This window comes from Mchenga conophoros, linkage group LG9 (assembly GCF_057382185.1).
Source record: "Mchenga conophoros isolate Kocher_MC1m ecotype Shallow Benthic linkage group LG9, M_conophoros_male_GT1.1, whole genome shotgun sequence".
Lineage (NCBI taxonomy): Eukaryota > Metazoa > Chordata > Actinopteri > Cichliformes > Cichlidae > Mchenga > Mchenga conophoros.
The window spans coordinates 34269622-34296038 of NC_140534.1; the positions used below are offsets into that span (position 1 = coordinate 34269622).

The window sequence follows — 26417 nt, forward strand, 5'->3', positions numbered from 1 at the left end:
GTGGAGTAAGTGCATATGAGAGCATGAGGGTGGGAATGGATGTTTGTGTCTGTGTGTGCCTGTATGTCTGTGTCTATATGTCAGGCTGGGTATCAGACGCCACCTCTCTGGGGACACCTCAGGCCCTCCAAGGTTTGGAGGCCTATCTCCACCTACCACCACTTCCCCTGCCGGTGGCGGACTCCCTCAGGTGTCGGTGCGTTGGTGGTTCTTTGTGTCTGGGGGTGGGCGTCCAGGTACACACCGGCTCACTCCTTGGCGGCCGCTTATCGGGGCCTGGAGCCTGGGGCTCGCTCGGGCCCCTTCGGGGGTGGGGTGCCCCCGGCCTCTCGGCCTGGGGCTCGGTCACTCAGGCACAGCTGGCGGCCGGCGGGGCTCACGGGCGCGTCACTGCAACTCCCCCTGGCTTCTGCTCCGTGGCTGCTGAGTGAACCCTCATCTGGGACTCTCCTCAGCTCTTACTGGAACAGTGGCGCGGCTGCCCCTCTGTTGGTCTTCCATGGTCTCTTGTGTTCTGGGGGCCTCTGGATGTCTGGAGTTTTGATCTCCTTCATACCTGCTTCACACCCTGGAGGACGGGGCTGTGGCCCCCCCACACTCCCTAGCAGATCGTTACATGGAGAAACCTTTACACTTAGCTAGATTAATGCGATGGTGTTGTGTTTAGTATGTTGCTTTGTTTTTTTTTTTGTCTTTTTTTGCTTGTTTTCTATTCTTCTCTCAACAGGTGATCCAGGAGATTTTTATTTTTTTTCTCCCCCCTTTTCTCACTGTCCCTCTCCCCTTCTGTTTTTCCTTTCCTTCCTCTTTCTTTCTCCCTTTCCTATCTCTCACTCATGTCTGTCCCGTCTGTAACATCTGAAAATAAAATATAATAAATAATAAAAACAAAGATCAACCAAATGGACCAATACGGCAATGCCACGATGATCCATTTGGCAAAGTAAATCCATTGGGTATCCTTGTTGGTCTTCAGACAACAATTCTGATGGCTAAAGAACCAAATGGGACAGGCGAGAAAAAAAAGAAAAAAAAAAAGAAATGATGACGGATGATGGTGGCAGCAGCCGTTCTTCTCTGCGTGAGTAGCTAATTTACGTTGAGTAGGCTAACCACGTTATTACATTAATGCATGTAAGGTGAACTAGCAAACATCATCATAGCTACATGCGGCTGTCCTCTTGTTTGATGGCAGATACTCCCTTCACCCTGGACAAAAAGGCTAAAATGACCAAAGAAAAAGTGGGAAACAGCTGAACATGAGAGGATTTTGGACAAAGTTTGTGTTTTTTTTCCATTGTTTAAGCACTGCTTCCAGCCAAGAGTGATACCATATATGCCCTATAGCTGCAGAAAAGGCTAACATTGTTATCTTTTTACAAAAAAAAAAACAAAACAGCTGAACATGAGAGGTTTTTGGACAAAGTTTGTGTTCTCCATTCTTTAAGCACCGGTTTGAGCACCGTTTAAGCACCGGCACCGTTTCAAAAGTACCGATTTGGCACCGGTATCGGATAAAACCTAAACGATACCCATCCCTACTGGTGATGGTAAGCTACATTGTAGCCACAGCCACCCTGGGGCGCACTGACAGAGGCGAGGCTGCCGGACACTGGCGCCACCAGGCCCTCTGAAGTTTGACCCTCGGTCTGTTGGAACAGATTTTGGCAAACCGAAAGCGGAGAAAAAGTTCACTTGCACTCTGACAACAGCTTTGACTTTAACAGTGAGGAACGGAATAGCCTCGGGGAAGCGTGTGGCGGCGCACATCAAAGTTAAAATATACTAACGTCCTGACTTTGTTTTTGGGAAGCGGTCCTACACAATCAATGAGTATGTGCTGAAATGGTTCCCCTAAAGCCGGGATCAGATGCAATGGAGCGGGAGGAATAACTTGGTTGGTTTTACACTGACCTGATAAAGGTGAAAGGAGCGGCAGTACCTAGTTACATCCGTTTTTAACCCTGGCCACAAAAAGTGATGCAGAATACGATGGTTTTTCTAATTCCTAAATGTCCAGAGAAACTGTCATGTGCAAGACTGATTACTTGGGGTCGGAACCTTTGTGATACAACTACCTGTTGAAATACATTCCACCCAAGATCACTTGATGAGGGAGGGTGCCATTTACGCATTAACACGTTGTTGCCAATGCTGTAAACATGGGGGTTTGCTCGTTGGAATTTACAGCAAGTAAACATTTGGCCAGAGTTGGATCATTCTGTTGCACATGGACAAAATCTGCTTTACTTGCCTCAATAGACAGGTCAGGTGTAGCAGGTAGCAGGCTATCAGACACACATTTTTCTTCTTTTTCCACAGGTGGCTCAGCTTTCACAGGATCATCTTCAGAACACAGGAAAGAGTCAGACAAATCAACATCACTGTATCTGCGCTTATACACACATGTGACGACACAGGCAGGGAAAACAGAGGGCAGACTGCCAGCAGCAGATTCAGAAACAAAAACCAAATCATCGATGGGTTTTCAATTACCTCGGAGATTGGGAAAATCTTTCCATTTGCTAGATCATTCCCCAGAATAATAGTAACTGCCTGTACGTGCAAGCGAGGGCGCACCCCAATTGCTACCGGGCCCGAAACGAGAGGTGACTGTAGGAAAACGCTGTGTAGCGGAGCCCGTGACACACACATACATATCCACTCCCCACACGAGAGCATCAGCACCACAAAACGAGTTACTAGAAAAAGGCAACGCGCTATCCAAAATGAGAGACTTGGTAGCCCCAGTGTCACACAAAATCACAATCAGCACACGATCCTCCTCTTTTCCAGTAGGTGAGGCGAACGCTTTTGAAAAGAAAGGTCCGGAGGATCCGACGGGATTAGGCATAGAGACCAACCGACTCAAACCTGGAGAAAACCAACACTCTTTGGCTTTCTCCAGGTTTGAGTTTGCTCTTAGGGACGAAGTGATAGACAATTAGCAATGACATGGCTGGTGTCATGGCAATAAAAGCATTCACGAACGTTCATGGGAACTGGATCAGGGTGTGTTTGATGTGCAGGAGAAACCCTTAAGCTCCTCGCAGGCGCAGACAACGGAGTATATTCACACAGCTGAAAATGTAGCGCAATGGGTCAACAGAAACTCATCTGCGGAACAGCAGCTTTACACAATGAATCCACCTTTTGCTCATTGAGGTACATAACAACATTTTTTGGAAGACACGTTTTGAATTCTTCCAACAGAACCAATTGTCTTAGCTAAGTAAAATCCTTCACTTTACTTGCACCTAACTACTTATCAAACTTATCTACATGTGTTTGGTTGGCAGATTTTTCGCAGGACCGAAACATTTGGCAACATGCCTCATGAACTAACTCAGAAAACACTAAAATAGTGGATTTCACAATTTCATAATCCCGACTGTGATCAATGGATAAGCTCGTGCACACTTCTTGTGCTTTCCCCACCAATTTGCACTGCAACAACAAACTCCACACGTCCTTGGGCCATTTTAAAGTGGTTGCGATGCGTTCAAAGGCATTAAAGTAAGAGTCAACCTTACTTTCTCTGAAAGGTGGCACTAAGGCAATTTGCTTTCTTGCATCAAACTGGTCAGAGGAGAATCAGTCAAGTTTTACTCACATTTTTACTCAATGGGGTAGAGGTAACATTGCTCCATAGGCCTTATTCGGAGATGCAGTAGCTCAACTTCTTTGGCTTTAGCCTAAAGCTCCACCTCTTTCAGGCAAAGGGCAAGCTTAAGATCATCCGTAATCAATTCTGGTAATTGTCTGGCCAGGATAATGTTTGGGACTTGAACGGCAGCAGGAGCCTCCATCCACCACCAAACCTCCAGACGCATCAACCGGTCGAAGTTTCACCTTCGCAATTACCCCTTTTTCCACCATCTGCTCTGCCAGACACTGCTTAATTTCTGCCTTTTTTGGATTTAAGAGGACACCAACATTAAACAAATTTGCCACAAACAACAAATCTGCCTTGGTGCATCGATCCAACTTAGCCATGGTGGGTTGATGTGCAAAATAATACACATCAAAGTAATTACAGCTAGTTTACCCATTACACCACAAGAAAGCTGCCAACCAAAAGCTGAAGGAAACCTACAAAACACAATGAGCAAAAAAAAAAAGGCAAACAAAAAGAGCGTACAAGCCCCACTTTATTTTCAGCCCCAGTCTAAGGATACGCTTAAAGTCCACTGTGGATGAACTGGTATCTTTTTAAGCCTCCAGCCTGGGTAAAAGACTTTACAAAAAACTCACCTATGTACACTTTAACTCCACTGTGGATGAGTTGGTGTTTTTTCAAGTCTGCAGGATCGTTAAAAGACTTTCCACACAAGTCGCAGCTGTACGGTTTAACTCCACCGTGGATGACTTGGTGTGTTTTTAAGCTTGCAGGGTGGGTAAAAGACTTTCCACACAACTCACAGCTGTATGGTTTAACTCCACTGTGGATGAGCTGGTGTGATTTTAGGTGTCCTTTCTGGGTAAAACGTTTTCCACACAAGTCACATCTGTACGGTTTAACTCCACTGTGGACGAGTTGGTGTGCTTTAAAGTTTCCAAGATGGGTAAAATTCTTCCCACACTCATCACAGCTGTATTTTTTCTCTCCCTTTCTTCTGTGAGGTTTGTCGGCCTCCTGAGAGGGCTGACTTCTCACTCCGTGTTGGTCCTGCAGTGACAGAGATACAAACAGAGGCAGTGAGTGAAATGCAGTCGTGGACTAAACTGAAACTGCCTCCATTAGTGGGATCCAAGATGTCAACAAACACATTGTAGGTGGATTACTTGGTGTGTTTTTAAGCTTGTCCACTCTGGACAGAATCGACTTTTTGGAGACATTGTACAGTGGGGCAAAAAAGTATTTAGTCAGCCACCGATTGTGCAAGTTCCCCCACTTAAAATGATGACAGAGGTCAGTAATTTGCACCAGAGGTACACTTCAACTGTGAGAGACAGAATGTGAAAAAAAAAAATCCATGAATCCACATGGTAGGATTTGTAAAGAATTTATTCGTAAATCAGGGTGGAAAATAAGTATTTGGTCACCTCAAACAAGGAAAATCTCTGGCTCTCACAGACCTGTAACGTCTTCTGTAAGAAGCTTTTCTGTCCCCCACTCGTTACCTGTATGAATGGCACCTGTTTGAACTCATCATCTGTATAAAAGACACCTGTCCACAGCCTCAAACAGTCAGACTCCAAACTCCGCCATGGCCAAGACCAAAGAGCTTTCGAAGGACACCAGGAAAAGTATTGTAGACCTGCACCAGACTGGGAAGAGTGAATCTACAATAGGCAAGCAGCTTGGTGTGAAAAAATCAACTGTGGGAGCAATTATCAGAAAATGGAAGACATACAAGACCACTGATAATCTCCCTCGATCTGGGGCTCCACGCAAGATCTCATCATGAGAACGGTGAGCAAAGATCCCAGAACCACACGGGGGGACCTGGTGAATGACCTGCAGAGAGCTGGGACCAAAGTAACAAAGGTCACCATCAGTAACACACTACAACGGCAGGGAATCAAATCCCGCAGTGCCAGACGTGTTCCGCTGCTGAAGCCAGTGCATGTCCAGGCCCGTCTGAAGTTTGCCAGAGAGCACATGGATGATACAGCAGAGGATTGGGAGAATGTCATGTGGTCAGATGAAACCAAAGTAGAACTTTTTGGTATAAACTCAACTCGTCGTGTTTGGAGGAAGAAGAATACTGAGTTGCATCCCAAGAACACCATACCTACTGTGAAGCATGGGGGTGGAAACATCATGCTATGGGGCTGTTTTTCTGCCAAGGGGACAGGACGACTGATCCGTGTTAAGGACAGAATGAATGGGGCCATGTATCGTGAGATTTTGAGCCAAAACCTCCTTCCATCAGTGAGAACTTTGAAGATGAAACGAGGCTGGGTCTTCCAACATGACAATGATCCAAAACACACCGCCCGGGCAACAAAGGAGTGGCTCCGTAAGAAGCATTTGAAAGTCCTGGAGTGGCCTAGCCAGTCTCCAGACCTCAACCCCATAGAAAATCTGTGGCGGGAGTTGAAAGTCCGTGTTGCTCGGCGACAGCCCCAAAACATCACTGCTCTCGAGAAGATCTGCATGGAGGAATGGGCCAAAATACCAGCTACTGTGTGTGCAAACCTGGTAAAGACCTATAGTAAACGTTTGACCTCTGTTATTGCCAACAAGGGTTATGTTACAAAGTATTGAGTTGTATTTTTGTTATTGACCAAATACTTATTTTCCACCCTGATTTACGAATAAATTCTTTACAAATCCTACCATGTGGATTCATGGATTTTTTTTTCCACATTCTGTCTCTCACAGTTGAAGTGTACCTCTGGTGCAAATTACTGACCTCTGTCATCATTTTAAGTGGGGGAACTTGCACAATCGGTGGCTGACTAAATACTTTTTTGCCCCACTGTAGGTGTGCTGTGCCCCAGTCTAGGGGTACAGGACCATAACATAAGGGTAAGAAAGGAAGTGACCCCGCCCGGGTCCCCCAAACCATACCTAGAAGCCAATCTTTGAAGTGAACGGTGGTTTATTTGTGTCTACACTGTCCATGTCCTGTTGAAATACATTCCACCCAAGATCACTTGATGAGGGAGGGTGCCATTTACGCATTAACACGTTGTTGCCAATGCTGTAAACATGGGGGTTTGCTCGTTGGAATTTACAGCAAGTAAACATTTGGCCAGAGTTGGATCATTCTGTTGCACATGGACAAAATCTGCTTTGCTTACCTCAATAGACAGGTCAGGTGTAGCAGGTAGCAGGCTATCAGACACACATTTTTCTTCTTTTTCCACAGGTGGCTCAGCTTTCACAGGATCATCTTCAGAACACGGGAAAGAGTCAGACAAATCAACATCACTGTATCTGCGCTTATACACACATGTGACGACACAGGCAGGGAAAACAGAGGGCAGACTGCCAGCAGCAGATTCAGAAACAAAAACCAAATCATCGATGGGGTTTTCAATTACCTCGGAGATTGGGAAAATCTTTCCATTTGCTAGATCATTCCCCAGAATAATAGTAACCGCCTGTACGTGCAAGCGAGGGCGCACCCCAATTGCTACCAGGCCCGAAACGAGAGGTGACTGTAGGAAAACGCTGTGTAGCGGAGCCCGTGACACACACATACATATCCACTCCCCACACGAGAGCATCAGCACCACAAAACGAGTTACTAGAAAAAGGCAACGCGCTATCCAAAATGAGAGACTTGGTAGCCCCAGTGTCACACAAAATCACAATCAGCACACGATCCTCCTCTTTTCCAGTAGGTGAGGCGAACGCTTTTGAAAAGAAAGGTCCGGAGGATCCGACGGGATTAGGCATAGAGACCAACCGACTCAAACCTGGAGAAAACCAACACTCTTTGGCTTTCTCCAGGTTTGAGTTTGCTCTTAGGGACGAAGTGATAGACAATTAGCAATGACATGGCTGGTGTCATGGCAATAAAAGCATTCACGAACGTTCATGGGAACTGGATCAGGGTGTGTTTGATGTGCAGGAGAAACCCTTAAGCTCCTCGCAGGCGCAGACAACGGAGTATATTCACACAGCTGAAAATGTAGCGCAATGGGTCAACAGAAACTCATCTGCGGAACAGCAGCTGAATCCACCTTTTGCTCATTGAGGTACATAACAACATTTTTTGGAAGACACGTTTTGAATTCTTCCAACAGAACCAATTGTCTTAGCTAAGTAAAATCCTTCACTTTACTTGCACCTAACTACTTATCAAACTTATCTACATGTGTTTGGTTGGCAGATTTTTCGCAGGACCGAAACATTTGGCAACATGCCTCATGAACTAACTCAGAAAACACTAAAATAGTGGATTTCACAATTTCATAATCCCGACTGTGATCAATGAATAAGCTCGTGCACACTTCTTGTGCTTTCCCCACCAATTTGTACTGCAACAACAAACTCCACACGTCCTTGGGCCATTTTAAAGTGGTTGCGATGCGTTCAAAGGCATTAAAGTAAGAGTCAACCTTACTTTCTCTGAAAGGTGGCACTAAGGCAATTTGCTTTCTTGCATCAAACTGGTCAGAGGAGAATCAGTCAAGTTTTACTCACATTTTTACTCAATGGGGTAGAGGTAACATTGCTCCATAGGCCTTATTCGGAGATGCAGTAGCTCAACTTCTTTGGCTTTAGCCTAAAGCTCCACCTCTTTCAGGCAAAGGGCAAGCTTAAGATCATCCGTAATCAATTCTGGTAATTGTCTGGCCAGGATAATGTTTGGGACTTGAACGGCAGCAGGAGCCTCCATCCACCACCAAACCTCCAGACGCATCAACCGGTCGAAGTTTCACCTTCGCAATTACCCCTTTTTCCACCATCTGCTCTGCCAGACACTGCTTAATTTCTGCCTTTTTTGGATTCAAGAGGACACCAACATTAAAAAATTTGCCACCAACAACAAATCTGCCTTGGTGCATCGATCCAACTTAGCCATGGTGGGTTGATGTGCAAAATAACACACATCAAAGTAATTACAGCTAGTTTACCCATTACACCACAAGAAAGCTGCCAACCAAAAGCTGAAGGAAACCTACAAAACACAATGAGCAAAAAAAAAATGGCAAACAAAAAGAGCGTACAAGCCCCACTTTATTTTCAGCCCCAGTCTAAGGATACGCTTAAAGTCCACTGTGGATGAACTGGTATCTTTTTAAGCCTCCAGCCTGGGTAAAAGACTTTACAAAAAACTCACCTATGTACACTTTTACTCCACTGTGGATGAGTTGGTGTTTTTTCAAGTTTGAAGGATCGTTAAAAGACTTTCCACACAAGTCGCAGCTGTACGGTTTAAATCCAGAGTGAGTGACTTGGTGACGTTGTAAGGTGCTACTCCGAGCAAAAGCTTTACCGCATTGACCACAGCTGTACGCCTTGATTCCAGAGTGGATGAGTTGATGACGCTGTAAGTTACCACTGCAAGTAAAAGCTTTACCACACAACTCACAACTGTATGGTTTAACTCCACTGTGGATGACTTGGTGTGTTTTTAAGCTTGCAGGGTTGGTAAAAGACTTTCCACATAACTCACAGCTGTATGGTTTAACTCCACCGTGGATGACTTGGTGTGTTTTTAAGCTTGCAGGGTGGGTAAAAGACTTTCCACACAACTCACAGCTGTATGGTTTAACTCCACTGTGGATGAGCTGGTGTGATTTTAGGTGTCCTTTCTGGGTAAAACGTTTTCCACACAAGTCACATCTGTACGGTTTATCTCCACTGTGGACCAGTTGGTGTGCTTTAAAGTTTCCAAGATGGGTAAAATTCTTCCCACACTCATCACAGCTGTATTTTTTCTCTCCCTTTCTTCTGTGAGGTTTGTCGGCCTCCTGAGAGCGCTGACTTCTCGCTCCGTGTTGGTCCTGCAGTGACAGAGATACAAACAGAGGCAGTGAGTGAAATGCAGTCATGGACTAAACTGAAACTGCCTCCATTAGTGGGATCCAAGATGTCAACAAACACATTGTAGGTGGATGACTTGGTGTGTTTTTAAGCTTGTCCAATCTGGACAGAATCGACTTTTTGGAGACATTGTAGGTGTGCTGTTCCCCAGTCTAGGGGTACAGGACCATAACATAAGGGTAAGAAAGGAAGTGACCCCACCCGGGTCCCCCAAATCATACCCAGAAGCCAATCTTTGAAGTGAACGGTGGTTTATTTGTGTCTACACTGAAATGTTAAGTCCGGGGTGAACACAGGCCAAAATAACAAACAAAACAATCTAAGTCAGGAAACGAGGTGCTACCTAAAACCCTATGTGAAAGAAAAACCACCACTACTAATCCAGTTTGTAGCAGTGCGGCGACCTGCCAGGCAGGTTGCTGGACGGGCCCCTCGGACCCTCCAGCAGGAACAGACGGCTGAAGCAGTTCCTCGGACCCTCCAGCGGAGGCAGCTTGCTGGACGGGCCCCTCGGACCCTCCAGCAGAGGCAGCTTGCTGGACGGGCCCCTCGGACCCTCCAGCGGACGCTGGTTGCTGGACGGGCCCCTCGGACCCTCCAGCGGAGGCTGGTTGCTGGATGGATGACCGAGGAGAGGAGTGACGGTGGCGTCGCTTCCTTCTAGACGAGGGAACAGGAACCGGTGGAGAAATGTAGAGACCTCCTCCTCATCCTCCGACCACATAGCCGCCAGGAAAAAGGCAGGCGAATGGACAGGCGAACAAGGTCCCGGCCTGCATGAGGAAGGAGAGGAAGTCTGTGGTAGCAATGAGGCAGGTGGTGAGTGTGTGTTGTCCTGGAGCGGCGGTAAAGAAGTGGAGGTAGAGAGAGCAAGCTCGCCAGCCCTGACTTGCTCCCTCCAGGCAGCTATGGAGCTGCCCAGCACAGTGTCCGTAGAAAGCTGAGTAAGCCGAGGGTTGCTCCGAATGATAGCATCTATGGCACTTAGCCTAACTGCCATAGTCCTCAAATCATTGGCCTGAGCAATGCGGCCAAGAAGCTTAATCATCCGCACCATCTCAGTGTTGAATTCAAAAGCTGAAGAGTCTGCGGGGTCCATGTTCTGGTCGTGGTCTTCTGTCACGTTTGGGCTGTGTGCAGGCAGGAGTGGTGGTAAGGAGGACCCAAAGTGCAGACACTCGGAGGCAAAAGTGTATTTCAAAACTCAGCTTTTATTGCTGGCAAACGTAACAAAAATCCAAAAATCCAAATAAACATACATGAGCAGGCAGACAGCACACACAGCATAAATTAGGGTAGACCACGACACAGACACAGAGAAACACAGGGCTTAAATACACAGAGGGAGCAATCAGGGAATGGGTAACAGGAGGGAAACACAGCTGGGGCAAATCAGGTCTAACGAGACAAAGGAAGCAAAACCAGACGCATATACATGAGACACGGACTTTCAAAGTAAAACAGGAAACATAACACAGACTGAACTAAAGACACAGACTCACATGCAGGCACTGCAACAGAGGGAACAGAGACGTGGGACCAGGGCAGACACAGACACTGACTGGACACGGGGATATAGCAACTAAGGATACACAGAGACGCGAACTAGACAAGGGGATACAGCTGACAGGGGAGACAGAGCAACTAGAAAAGACAGAGACATAAACCATAAGACAGAACTCAAAGAAACCAAAGACTAGAGATGATAAATAATATAATAAACTCAAAAACCCTGGGTCAACGACCCAGGCATCCTAACAGTTGCATCATATTGCTGTAATTGTTTATATGCTTTATATATTCTGAGCTAAGTTGATCTATAGTGTTACATCCAGGGCTCGCAAAATAGCTAGCCCGACGTCCCGGGGCTAGCGATTTTTCCAGTCGGGCTACCAAAATCTATCTCTGCCCTGCCCGTTGGGCTGTCATAGAAAGGAAAAATATATGTCAATGCTTTTGCATTCTTTCGGAAATGTAGCTGGGTAATTATGTCATTGGCATCGGTGAGCCACTGTCAATATGTGACATATTGAAATCACGTTTGAATTTGCGCTCGTTTTTTGCTTTCACTCTGCAATCGCGCGAATCCTTAAAAATAAGTATATGAACATACAGGGAGTGCAGAATTATTAGGCAAGTTGTATTTTTGAGGAATAATGTTATTATTGAACAACAACCATGTTCTCAATGAACCCAAAAAACTCATTAATATCAAAGCTGAATGTTTGTGGAAGTAGTTTTTAGTTTGTTTTTAGTTTTAGCTATTTTAGGGGGATATCTGTGTGTGCAGGTGACTATTACTGTGCATAATTATTAGGCAACTTAACAAAAAACAAATATATACCCATTTCAATTATTTATTTTTACCAGTGAAACCAATATAACATCTCCACATTCACAAATATACATTTCTGACATTCAAAAACAAAACAAAAACAAATCAGCGACCAATATAGCCACCTTTCTTTGCAAAGACACTCAAAAGCCTGCCATCCATGGATTCTGTCAGTGTTTTGATCTGTTCACCATCAACATTGCGTGCAGCAGCAACCACAGCCTCCCAGACACTGTTCAGAGGTGTACTGTTTTCCCTCCTTGTAAATCTCACATTTGATGATGGACCACAGGTTCTCAATGGGGTTCAGATCAGGTGAACAAGGAGGCCATGTCATTAGTTTTTCTTCTTTTATACCCTTTCTTGCCAGCCACGCTGTGGAGTACTTGGACGCGTGTGATGGAGCATTGTCCTGCATGAAAATCATGTTTTTCTTGAAGGATGCAGACTTCTTCCTGTACCACTGCTTGAAGAAGGTGTCTTCCAGAAACTGGCAGTAGGACTGGGAGTTGAGCTTGACTCCATCCTCAACCCGAAAAGGCCCCACAAGCTCATCTTTGATGATACCAGCCCAAACCAGTACTCCACCTCCACCTTGCTGGCGTCTGAGTCGGACTGGAGCTCTCTGCCCTTTACCAATCCAGCCACGGGCCCATCCATCTGGCCCATCAAGACTCACTCTCATTTCATCAGTCCATAAAACCTTAGAAAAACCAGTCTTGAGATATTTCTTGGCCCAGTCTTGACGTTTCAGCTTGTGTGTCTTGTTCAGTGGTGGTCGTCTTTCAGCCTTTCTTGCCTTGGCCATGTCTCTGAGTATTGCACACCTTGTGCTTTTGGGCACTCCAGTGATGTTGCAGCTCTGAAATATGGCCAAACTGGTGGCAAGTGGCATCTTGGCAGCTGCACGCTTGACTTTTCTCAGTTCATGGGCAGTTATTTGGCGCCTTGGTTTTTCCACACGCTTCTTGCGACCCTGTTGACTATTTTGAATGAAACGCTTGATTGTTCGATGATCACGCTTCAGAAGCTTTGCAATTTTGAGACTGCTGCATCCCTCTGCAAGATATCTCACTATTTTTGACTTTTCTGAGCCTGTCAAGTCCTTCTTTTGACCCATTTTGCCAAAGGAAAGGACGTTGCCTAATAATTATGCACACCTGATATAGGGTGTTGATGTCATTAGACCACACCCCTTCTCATTACAGAGATGCACATCACCTAATATGCTTAATTGGTAGTAGGCTTTAGAGCCTATACAGCTTGGAGTAAGACAACATGCATGAAGAGGATGATGTGGACAAAATACTCATTTGCCTAATAATTCTGCACTCCCTGTATAAGGATGTTATGTGTTTGTATACTTTCTGCCCAGTTTGACCCATTTAGCAGAAGTCAGCCTGTTTAAGCCTCTGATATCTATTCTGTATGACTTAAAGCAGTTATGACATGGTTTGATTTTCTCACCCAATAAAGGAATATTTAATATACCAGTCTACTCTTCATTCTATCAGAAACAGTTTTCACAGCCTGTAAGAAATTTGTACCCATATTTGTAAGCATTCAGACAGATTTAGTAATGCCAACATATTAAAAAAAACAATATTTGTCTCTTAGGTATAAAACATCTAACACATTGCTGTGTACATGCTCGTCTTTATGTGAAGCTATAAAGTGATAGGAAATATAAATAAACAATTCTTAGTTCAGCTGATGATATTGTTGTTTCAGTGTGTGCTGATAAAATATGATCTTTTCTGTTGTTCTTCTGGACCCTCTCTGTCTCATACTGGGAGTAATGGACAATTCGGTTATCAAAGGCAAGCACAAGAGACTGTTCCAGCTGTTATCTTTTGCGGCCAGGAAGAATATCCTGCTCCTCTGGGGCAGGCCAGCAATCCCAACTAAGAAATTCTGGCATAACACTGTGGACTGTATTCCCAATGAATATATAACTTGTATGCTCAACTTCACCTTGGACTCTTTCCACAGAACCTGGGACCCATATCTGAAATACGTTGGACCTGTATGGTCATCCTCCTTGCTACGGGGCTTTCCCAAACTGAATTAATTTGCCTGAATATTGGTCTTATTGGTTTGTTTTGATTCCTAGTGGGGTTGTGGTTTACCTCAACTGCCTTGTATGTGCCTCAGAACTTTGTATTGCCTGAGCTCTATTTTGTTCTGTTCTGGTTCTTGTGTACTTTTTCCTTTTGTCATTGTCTGCTACTATGGAGAAATCCCCCAAAAAATATTTTTTAAAAATGATCTTTGTATTTCCTTGTAACTTCTGTGGTTTTTGTTTGTGAACGTAGATTCTGTATTGTATGGAGGAGCCCAGGATGAAAAAGATAAAGCTGCTGATAACAACCAGCTGTGCACACAGTTTCAATAACAGTGTAACTGAGATATTTTTCTCACCTTTTGTGTTGAAGTCATTGTTTCCTCTGTAGTGGCTGAGCTGAGTCCAAATGGCTGAAACTGTTCCTCTGCTGCTCCACCAGACTCTTCTCCTCCTGTTACTCAGCTGGGACACAAAAGTATGTGTCCCTGACAAGAAGAAGCAGAGCAAATTAACATTACTACACTCAGTGACAACAATACCTATGAAGCTTCAAGGTGAAACCCCAGAAGCAACTACAAAAAGAAAGTCATCAGCTGCCTACAAGAACTTGAAAAGATATTTGAGGTTTACACAGCTACATTCTCGCCTGAAAATATGTTAAACGTTTATTTTGTGACCCAGAAAGAATAATAAGAATAATATTAAAACTAACTAGCTGCCGCCATTGTTGGAAACTGAGCTGGGTTGCGCTATGAATTCTGGGACACAGCTTCTACTACTTCTTCGGGGTTTAACGGCAGCTGGCATCCTTGTATGTGCAGTGCTGCCATCTTCTGTTTCAGTCCGTGATTACACTCTTAAATCCTGCTACTTATTCCTGCATCTTTTGTGATCTTACAAAGCTTCAAACGACACGTCGACTATTAAATCAGTTGTCAACGATTTTGATAGTCGACATAATCGTGACTAGTCGACTAATCGTGGCAGCCCTACACCCTGTATATATGAACTTCCATAGATCCATAAAAAAGGAGTCCCACTCAGACTCATTGGTAGCAACATAAACTCAGCCACCTACAACATTTCCAAGCACTAGAGCAGGGCGATATGGCCAAAAATATTTATCACGATATAGATTTGACAATTTGCGATAACGATATAACTGACGATATAATTGATGCGAGACGAAATACAACTCCACAACTTTACTAGCGCAACCCCCACCCCCCTACCCCCCATCCATTTATTTTCACTTAAACAAGCAGCTGTTTTTTTATGTACATTAAAGCTATATAAAAATTTAACAGTGCAAATGCAAATTTCCAGTAGAAATGTGCTGACATATCCTGAGCATAACCATGTATAATATCCACTGAAGTTAAAAAGAAGTGCTTTGCAACATTAAACTGCAGTGTGGCAAATAAAATTGCAAATACGTATTTTTCAGACCATAAGGTGCACGGGATTATAAGGCACATTAAGTGAAACAAAGCAGTCAGAGAAATCAAACCTTATTAAACTCATTCTTCTTGCTTCCTCCACTTCTGTACCATTGATTCCTTAATGCTGTATTCTATCACAGCTGCTCTATTCCTATGTTGTTGCAGTATATTAATGGCTAACTTCGTAATGTGGATGGATTATCTCAGTTGTTCTCCTGACTGAAGTTTGGTCCGTTTATAGCATCCTGCCATGCGATTGCATTTGTCTCTAACCATCAGGAAACTTCACGTTAACTTTTATAAGTGGAAAAGTGTTAGTGTTCGTCCTCCAGCTTCACTGTTTATGTTATGCTAACATAGCTGTGTCGCTAGCAATCACGTAGCACATCATTATATACCAGCTAGCCCAACTTCAGTAACCCTACAAACGTCACTGCTGTTTAGTTTCCTGTCTTCATTTATGTTGGAAATTTTTTTTTTTTTCTTAATGCTACATATTTTTATGCTGACATACAGTGGGGCAAAAAAGTATTTAGTCAGCCACCGATTGTGCAAGTTCCCCCACCTAAAATGATGACAGAGGTCAGTAATTTGCACCAGAGGTACACTTCAACTGTGAGAGACAGAATGTGAAAAAAAAAAATCCATGAATCCACATGGTAGGATTTGTAAAGAATTTATTCGTAAATCAGGGTGGAAAATAAGTATTTGGTCAATAACAAAAATACAATTCTTACACACACACTGGACTTTCTGGACTTTGGTTTTGCACAACACTGGTCACTATATTCTTCATTTCCGGTTAATACTTGTACAGCTGCTGTTATTGTGTATATATTTATTTATATTTAGATTTCTTCATACATTCTTATATAGTTCTATATTGTGTATTGTGTATTTTGTTGTACAGTTATTTTATTTTCAACTTTAATTTATATATTTATCTTTATCTTATTCTTCCCAGTTAAATTTACCCTTCATTCTAATTTGTGTTGTACAGTTATTTCATTTTTAACCTTAATTTATATTTTATTCCTTCCTAGTTAAATTTACCCTTTTTAATTTTTCATATTTATTTCCTATCTTATTCATAGCCTTTTCCTTTTTTGTTCTCTTTAGGTCACGAGCAGTTGTCCAAGCATTTCACTACATATCGTACTGTGTATGACTGTGTACGTGACAAATAAAATTTGAATTTGATTTGATTTGATTTGCTTTACAACTCAATACTTTGTAACATAACCTTTGTTGGCAATAACAGAGGTCAAACGTTTACTATAGGTCTTTACCAGGTTTGCACACACAGTAGCTGGTATTTTGGCCCATTCCTCCATGCAGATCTTCTCGAGAGCAGTGATGTTTTGGGGCTGTCGCCGAGCAACACGGACTTTCAACTCCCGCCACAGATTTTCTATGGGGTTGAGGTCTGGAGACTGGCTAGGCCACTCCAGGACTTTCAAATGCTTCTTACGGAGCCACTCCTTTGTTGCCCGGGCGGTGTGTTTTGGATCATTGTCATGTTGGAAGACCCAGCCTCGTTTCATCTTCAAAGTTCTCACTGATGGAAGGAGGTTTTGGCTCAAAATCTCACGATACATGGCCCCATTCATTCTGTCCTTAACACGGATCAGTCGTCCTGTCCCCTTGGCAGAAAAACAGCCCCATAGCATGATGTTTCCACCCCCATGCTTCACAGTAGGTATGGTGTTCTTGGGATGCAACTCAGTATTCTTCTTCCTCCAAACACGACGAGTTGAGTTTATACCAAAAAGTTCTACTTTGGTTTCATCTGACCACATGACATTCTCCCAATCCTCTGCTGTATCATCCATGTGCTCTCTGGCAAACTTCAGACGGCCCTGGACATGCACTGGCTTCAGCAGCGGAACACGTCTGGCACTGCGGGATTTGATTCCCTGCCGTTGTAGTGTGTTACTGATGGTGACCTTTGTTACTTTGGTCCCAGCTCTCTGCAGGTCATTCACCAGGTCCCCCCGTGTGGTTCTGGGATCTTTGCTCACCGTTCTCATGATCATTTTGACCCCACGGGATGAGATCTTGCGTGGAGCCCCAGATCGAGGGAGATTATCAGTGGTCTTGTATGTCTTCCATTTTCTGATGATTGCTCCCACAGTTGATTTTTTCACACCAAGCTGCTTGCCTATTGTAGATTCACTCTTCCCAGTCTGGTGCAGGTCTACAATACTTTTCCTGGTGTCCTTCGAAAGCTCTTTGGTCTTGGCCATGGCGGAGTTTGCAGTCTGACTGTTTGAGGCTGTGGACAGGTGTCTTTTATACAGATGATGAGTTCAAACAGGTGCCATTCATACAGGTAACGAGTGGGGGACAGAAAAGCTTCTTACAGAAGACGTTACAGGTCTGTGAGAGCCAGAGATTTTCCATGTTTGAGGTGACCAAATACTTATTTTCCACCCTGATTTACGAATAAATTCTTTACAAATCCTACCATGTGGATTCATGGATTTTTTTTTCACATTCTGTCTCTCACAGTTGAAGTGTACCTCTGGTGCAAATTACTGACCTCTGTCATCATTTTAAGTGGGGGAACTTGCACAATCGGTGGCTGACTAAATACTTTTTTGCCCCACTGTATATTTATTCTCCTTGCAGGTGCAGCCCTTTCTAGTTATATATATATATATACACACACACACACACACACCCTTTACCTTTCAACACATATATATTTGTACTCCTATACTCATATATACATACAATCCCAGTGTTTATCCTCTACCCTTGCATACATACACTCTGACATTCACATCTGCATTTCCTAACACAGGAAGTTCATCCTTTAAGCAGGAAGTTATTCTTAAACCAGGAAATGTGATACACTTGGAGAACTTACTTGACATACCCAGACCTAAACCAGAAGAACCAAGCAATGAAGCTGTTCAAAGTCATCCTGCTTTCTTTGCTAGTATTGCAGTTAATTTGTCGAGTAAGTAGTAATGAAAATGACATTAGAACTTTTTTAAATAATGTATTAGAATGTTTGGAACAAATTCAAAGAGAAGCTACAGATTCTTTTGTTCGTCAGAGGCTCCATAGAGAACTTGGTGATCACATTCAAACCTTATCTGGAATTTTGTCCATCTCAAGATTTGTTGACGATGCAAGAAATAGAGAAGCAGTGAATACATTACAGTCCTTAAATGGATGGCTAATTTTTTTACTGACTGCTTATGAAACCAGTCAACGAACTATATCTGAGAACAGACTTGTCTTGTTACCTCCACCTCTCATGACTTGCTCTCAAGGTCGACCGCGATACAGCATTTCAAGAGAGCAAATATCTCATTTAGTATCTCTTGGAATGAACTGGCAAAGCATTGCAACATGTTTAGGGGTTAGCTCCCGTACTCTGTACAGGCACAGAGAGGACCTTGGCATTGAGCCACTGACTTATGCAACATTTTCCGATGAAAACCTGAACAGGGTTGTTAGGGAAATTCTTCAGTATACCACAAATGCAGGTGAACGATATGTGCATGACAGCTTGAGATCACGTGGGTTACGCATCCAAAGGTGGCATGTAAGACAAAGTCTACAAGAAATTGACCCCTTTGGACGTTCCCTCAGAAGACGCAATGCAATACGTCGACGACTGTACAGTGTTCCTTTCCCCAATCAGTTATGGTGAGAAAATTCTAACAGAAAAACAGTCCTGATTCTAAGTCTATAGCGAAATGGATTATCTAAAGAAAAATAACTCATTGTTTTATTTACTCAAACTTGTGCATATCCTCGACCATGTCATAGTTTCCCCATACATAACTTCTACTTATTTCATTTTTCTATAGGCATATAGATGAAAACCACAAACTTGTGAGATGGAGGATGGTGTTCCATGGCTGTGTGGATGGTTTCAGTAGAACCAACATCTACCTTGCGTGTTTAGATAACAACAGGGCATCAAGTGTTTTGTCACTGTTCATGGTTGGTGTTCAGAACTTTGGAATGCCATCCAGAGTGAGATGTGATCACGGACTAGAAAACACTGGTGTTGCCTGTTTCATGCTTTACAGGCAAGGACTGAACAGGCATAGTGTTATCACTGGCAGGTCAGTGCATAATCAAAGAATTGAGCGATTATGGGCAGAATTAAATCGAGTGGTCTCATATCATTTTGTTAATCTTTTCAATTTTATGGAGGAGCATGGTGTATTAGATTCACTTAATGAGGTCCATTTATTTTGTCTTCATTATATATATTTGCCATGCATTCAAAGAGCTGCCACAGAATTTCAGAACCAGTGGAATAACCATGGACTTTCAACACAAGGAGGGCAAACCCCTCTTCAGCTGTGGCAAAGGGGCATTATCAACAATGCAGGAATACATAACCCAAATATGAATGGTATTTGTGAAAATGACTTTGGTATTGATGAATGCAGACCACTGCCAGAGCTGGAGACAAACAATAATGTCGTTGTTCCATCAGTTAACATTTCCATCAGTGACACCATGATGGTTACACTTCAACAGACCTTTGATCCATTTGAAGATGATGGCAATAATGGTATAGATTTATTTTGCAACCTTGTTCGTTTTCTTGAGAGACAATCCTAAAATATCAACAAGGCCTCTTGAAAAATTTCAATTACTGTAATTGTGGTTGTGCAGCTTAAAAAGAATACAGTGCCAAGACTGTTGTTAGTTCAGTATTATTAGAAGTTTAGTCACAGCTTTAAATTTCAAGAATGCTACTATCAACCTTTACATGCATGTTGAAGGTTTGTATACAATTTTAAAGAATTTATGAGTTGTATTATGTGAGTGTGTTGAGATTTTACAACCATGTTTTGTTTTAAAACACCTTGTTAAAAGAAAAAAATAAATTTGTACAACCACATTTTGAGGTTTTTGGTCATCACAATCACCAGATGTATTGTCTTGGAACAAGATGACTCAAACTGATAACATTAACATTAATACAGTCAGTAAATACATCAAACATGGATCACTGATCAAATAGAATAGAAGTGTCAGATAAACGATACTGAAGAACACCAGAGAATAAAAGCAACAAACAAGTACAAAGCTAGAAAACAAAAATAATCAAAATGCACATAAATTAATGCAATGGGAAAAAAACTGAATTGAATTATGTTAGTATATATAACTATTGTATACTTGTAGAACGGTACCCTGACAAGCAAAAAGACTTGAAGCAAATGAACATTTGTTAAAAGGTCAATGCAAAAACAGAGCCTCCAATCACAAAATAGTGAAATATGCCACTGAGCAATATACTCCTTTGTACATTTTGCTTATGATTATGATAATTTCCTTTAGGGATTAATAAAGTATGCCGTTTCTGATTTTGACAAAACTTTGTATGTCCTTGTAGCCCTTGTATGTGAATGTTTTTACTGATGTTCTTTTCTATATATATATATATATATATATATATATACACATACATATATATATAATAGCAGCTGGATAGCGTAGTGGTTAAACTACATATATATATATACATATATATACACACATATATATATATATATATATATATATATATATATATATATATATATATATATATATACATATACATACATACATACACACACATATACATATATATACACATATATACATACATATACATATATATACTTCAACTATAGAAAGACAACTGAATAAAACACATAAATTCACTCTTTGTTAAACATTTATTTCACACACACCAAATTCAAAAGTGTTAAATGTTTTGGTGTTAGTAGTCTTCTTGCAAAAGTAGAGTTAATTTTACTCTAAGCAGAGTCACATTCTTTTAATTAAACTCTGAGGTGTAAAATGATAGTAGTTAAAATCAAGTGTTAAAAATGAGTGTTTCTATTTCAAATCTGGAGGTGTTACAATGGAAACATTAACTCTTGACCTCTTAACTCTGAACTCCTAGAGGGGCTATGACACCAACAGAGTAAATTCACAGACTCCGCCCCCAGCACGGCTCCAATCGAAGCTGAAGTGAAGCCGTTTCAGAACATTTTGCTCTACATATTTGAGTTGTTTGCCATGCTTGGTAAGTCATTTTTTCAAAGATTGTTTCAATTATTTCTATTAGCTTTTACTTCTGTGGCTCTTTGGAGTTGAGACAAAGCTGTGTGAAAGGCATTAGCCATGTTGCTCGCTGATAGCATAATATTCTGTTTTAGCTAGCTGAAAGGTATTGTTTGCGGGCAAATACCACAGCCTTGAAAAAAAGCTTGCATGTGAATTTTCAGTCAGATTTTTGGTCAAATACACCTAAAACAATGTCTACAATGTGAAATGTTGGTATAATGGTGCTACTTAAAGCCTGAAAATAAAATAAAATAAAAATTTTAAAATTGAGCAAACAGCAGTAGCTGACGTCCTGACTGGGGTTAGCATTTAGAGTTTTGTGCACACGGTTTAGGTAAAAATGAAAAAGGTTGAGGTTTTACATTTAGTTCAGTATTACTTGTTGCTTGTGTCCTTGTCTTTTGGGAAAATACTTTACACAAGTAATGGCTTAAAGAGGATTCCTTTTTTTTGCTGTGCTGCAATTGATTACCGGATTATTTGTATCATTAATTAGTGTCAACTAATTTGTATTCAATCTCCGCACAGGATATGCTTGTGAAGATGGAATATGGGGGAGAGCAGAAGTGCGTTGAAGTTCCACAAAGGGATGAATGAAGGACATGCATGTTGTATTGAAGAAATAAGTGATGAAAATGCTGTTATTTGCATTTACCATGTCAGACCTTTTGATAAACAAAATTCTAATGAAAGTGAGAACATGTATACTGTTACATCTTTCAGAAAATGTTTTGAAATTGTGGTGCACAGTTCAGAATAAATGTTTTTCAAAAACCATTGCGTCTTTTTAGTAAATGTTTATTTCCAAAAGAAATTTCTAGAAGTTCAGAACAGTAAAATTCCCATTTTTTAGAATTAATTAGAAGATAACTCTTACGTAGTTAAACTAAAATACTCTTTGAGAGTTAATATATAAACTCTTAACACCTAGTTAGCATTAGTAAGTGTTAAATTATCAACTCCAGACAGATTTGGTGTTTAACACTGAATCAGAGTTAACGTACAAACTCTCCAAAAAGAGTTAAATTAACACTCTCTGGTGTGGACCCATATAGACACTTTAATAGTGTTGAAATCAAATCTGACAGTGTTAATTTGGACATGCTGGATTTGCTGTGTAGAATGAACAAATGCAATTATAGTCGGGTTTACCTGTGGAAAAAAAAAAAAGCTTTAAACCTTCAAATATTCAAGTGAGTAAAAATATCTGATCAATGACAAGTGGAAAGAACTTCTGCCGTTGATATGCAAAACTAAATAAAGTCCAACATTCAATCCACAACATGATTAAAAACATTCTTCTTCTCCCAAATCAAAAAGAGCTGCACATTAACCACCACAATATATTTTTATTCTCTGTGCTTTCAAATATGAACACTGTTTACTTTCATCTGTTTCATTAGTTTTTGTTAACATCTTCCTGTGCATCACTTTACAGCAGCCACACTCATTAAAATGAGACTTTGTAGGAGTTCACTTCCTCTCATGTGTTCATCCACAGCAGCTGGACAATAAAGTTTATAGTGACCCTGATACTGCAGCAGATCGCTCTGACTTCCTGTTATCACTTCAAATAGAAACGAGGCTGTAGAGGTTTGGTGCAGGCAGAAAAACAGCTGCAGGGACAATGAAAAGACTTTTCTGCTCCAACTTCTCCCAGCATGCTGAGCTAATGATTAGTTGGTGTTTTTCTCCAAACACTCTCTCACTCTTCTCTCAACGTGTTCACAATAAACTGTGAACAGACACCGAGGAGAGCAGCAGAAGACCTCATTCAGGAGCTAAACTCAACATGAACTGAACTCACAGTAAAGTTAGCTCGGTGCTTACCTTTAGATGAGCCCACAAACCGAGAGAAACTCCGCGATGAAGCTGCAACTCTTTCCAAACACAGGAAACAGATCAGGGAGCAGAGACCCACGTGGTTCACGCTGATCTCAGCTACGATCCAGGAGACAAGGGTGGGCAGATCGATGCAGATATCGATCCAAACGTTGGTAGTGGTTTATGATCGACATTTCAGTTTGTTTCTCTCCTCTAAGTTCACTACTTTACTCCCGTTTCGTGAAAAGGGAGCTCTCTCTGCGCGACTCCTCTTCCCTGCACACACGCTTTGCTCCGCCCCTTCTTCCTGCTCTGCTGTGATTCGTTACTTTGCGGTCACGTGACGCAGCTGCGCTTCGCAAGTAGGTGAGGTACATCCTATTTCCTTCTATTAATCTTTTTTCCTGGCCTTGACGAAAACTTCATCACTGGTAGGAGAATTGCTAAGGACTCAGTAGAAGAGAAGAGCGGTGCTGCGAATTTGAACAGTCTTACTATTGTCTCTCCTAAACAATAGGTGAAGATGGACTACAAAATGTGCATCTTTTGTTGTAACTGCTGTTTTATTGTCATTTAAATGCGGAGAGTTTCTGGAAAATGATATGGAAAGGTTATACAAAGCTTTGAATTTTAAAGAAGGAATGGTCATTTGACATTAAACGGCTAAAAGGAGACACTGTATCAGTTTGTTACTTAAAGTCATGAACAGGAGTATTTCTACTGCATGTTTTTTTTTTTTGTTTTTGTTTAAAGTGCCACGTGCGTGACCTCAGTATGACCTGAATTTAGAACAGAAAAAGAAAGGTCATATATTACTGAGTTTAGTCATCCATAAAATCATCACATTCAATGTAAGATTAAGGTTAACTATTGAACTATTCTAAAGTAAAGGCTTTAAAAACAAGTTGACGCTGAAAGTTTTATCATCACTAATATCACATAACTTTGCAGACATGTGGCCAACAGTAATGTTTTATTGTTCTTCGCTATTAAAGATTTGCACATAAATAAGTGACATAATGTCCAGTACTTACTTTTAAAAGTTTACTCTTCAGTCAATCTGTTTCAGAGAGCCGCCGTGTTTTTTCCCAAAAAATTATCCGCACCCACCACTGCACAAGGAATTGTGGGATATGTTGGGCCACGAAGGCTACACTGGACCCAGCCTTCAAATCTTGGGAAAAGAAGGGGGCAATTGGAGGACTCTTTTAATTGGGACGATCTTTGTCACATCGCTGTGACGTAATCGGCCTTAAAACGCTGCATTTAAGGCTGCAGACCTTGAATTGGGATAAAGTCTTTGTCTTTAAGACATTCCTGCAGTTTAACTATTTGTTGTGTGTTGGCTTCATGGATAGAAAAAGTTGGGTGTCATCTAAGAAAAGCACGAAAAAGACTTAACAATGTGGTGTATGCTGTACAGTGCAGCGAGGAATGCCCAGACCTCTACATTGGAGAGACCAAACAGCCACTTCACAAGCGCATGGCACAATACAGAAGAGCCACCTGCACAGGACAAGACTCAGCAGTCCATCTGCATCTTAAGGATAAAGGACACTCTTTCGAGGATGCCAATGTTCACATTTTGGACAGAGAGGACAGATGGTTTGAAAGAGGAGTAAAAGAAGCCATCTATGTCCACTGTGAGCGACCAGAGGCGGTGGTTTACGACACCAACTCTCTGCCATCTATAATCCAGTTTTGAGATCCCTCCCTAGACGCCTTAACGCCCACTCACATCCTGGGCCATCTGACCTCAGGAATTCTCATGATAAGGTGGGGCCAGGTTTCACAATGAGCTCACCCGAAACTCTGGCTGATTGGGACCCACACCCAGTTTCACACCTTGTCTCAGGCGATTAGAGGATCATCAGGGGGTCCTTTTGTCCCTCTGTGGGGGGTTTCTCCCACTAGGTTTATATCTGGGACTCTCCACCATTTGACCTTAGAACTGAAGAAGTTTCTCGGATGAGAGGTGAAACGTCTTCAAGCAACTTAAAGAAGTCCAGACCCTTTTCTTTCCAAGCTCCTTAGACTACGATGACCTGGATGACTGAGAACCTTCACAGACATTATTGTATTTACCAACATCAAGAAGTCACAAGCAAAGAAAGATCACACAATGGTGCATGTTTAAACAAGGAGAGTTTACTGGTCAAAATTATTTATTAAAGAAATAAACAACATTTTTTTAACCACCAAAAAATACACATTTAAAGCAACACAATAGCGGCCCAATATCTTATGTTTATGTCAGAACCGGTGCCATTATGGAAAAAGTTGCCGGTACCCATCCGGTAATAGATACTGGATGGGTACCGGTATCTATTATGTGGATACCGGTACCCATCCCTACTCAGAACTGACAATGGTGGGGAATACACATCTAAAGAGTTTCAAGTATATTTGAAAGCTCAAGGCATCCACCATGAAGTGACTGTGCCACATACACTGCAGCAAAATTGTGTTGCAGAGAGAAAAAACAGAACTCTAGTGGAATCAGCTAGAAGTATGCCATCACATGCAAAGTTGCTAAACACATTCTGGGCAGAAGCTGTTGCTACTGCAGCTTACATACAGAATAGGCTCCCAACATCTGCTTAAAAGAATGAAACACCCTATCAGAGATGGTATGGAAAAAAACAGACATTAGTCATATGAAAGTATTTGGATGTGTTGCTTATGCACATGTTCCAAACACCGAGGGAAAGAAGCTGGACAAAAAGGCAAGTTCGTCATGGGATATGCAACGAATGCAAAAGGCTACCGACTGCGGGATGAGGAAAAAAGAAAAATACTGATTTGACAAGATGTGGTCTTCAATGAAACAGATTTTAATTGCAAAGAAAGTGAAAATGATCTCTGTTTGGGGAATGAAGTGACACTACACACGGATGAAAGACAAACAATACTGAGGAGACTGTCACCAGTGAGGCTACAAAAGGAGATTAGCGGATCAGAAGACCTCCAAAGAGATATGGATTTGAGGAGTTTGCTGACGTAGTTACAGTTGACCATTATGCAAACATCTGTTGTGTCACAGAACCAAATACACTGGAAGAGGCTATGTCAAGTCCAAATGCAAAGGAGTGGAAAGAAGCAGCTGATTTGGAATATGAGTCACTGCTGGAAAATGGCACATGGGATTTAGTGGCTCTACCAAAGGATTGCAAAGCAGTTGGATCAAAATGGATCTTTAAA

General features: G+C 42.0%; 1 protein-coding gene and 1 long non-coding RNA gene across 2 annotated transcripts in view; one reads left to right on the forward strand and one right to left on the reverse strand.

Annotated features, from left to right (window-relative positions):
• LOC146567748 (uncharacterized) overlaps nucleotides 1-23512 on the reverse strand; it is a 38749-nt gene extending 15237 nt beyond the window's left edge. Inside the window, exons 1-6 of the mRNA XM_085287742.1 lie at nucleotides 23223-23512; nucleotides 14208-14313; nucleotides 8745-9411; nucleotides 6754-6845; nucleotides 4255-4669; nucleotides 2255-2346 (exon numbers count right to left, since the gene is read on the reverse strand). Coding sequence (XP_085143868.1) covers nucleotides 2255-2346; nucleotides 4255-4669; nucleotides 6754-6845; nucleotides 8745-9411; nucleotides 14208-14225 — 1284 coding nt within the window. The 5' untranslated portion in view covers nucleotides 14226-14313; nucleotides 23223-23512. The remainder of the gene's footprint in view (nucleotides 1-2254; nucleotides 2347-4254; nucleotides 4670-6753; nucleotides 6846-8744; nucleotides 9412-14207; nucleotides 14314-23222) is intronic.
• On the forward strand, nucleotides 21192-22169 carry LOC146567749 (uncharacterized). The gene is made up of 2 exons (XR_014893976.1): nucleotides 21192-21351; nucleotides 21921-22169. It is a non-coding gene; the product is annotated as an uncharacterized LOC146567749 (long non-coding RNA).
• Nucleotides 23513-26417: the final 2905 nt, after the last annotated feature.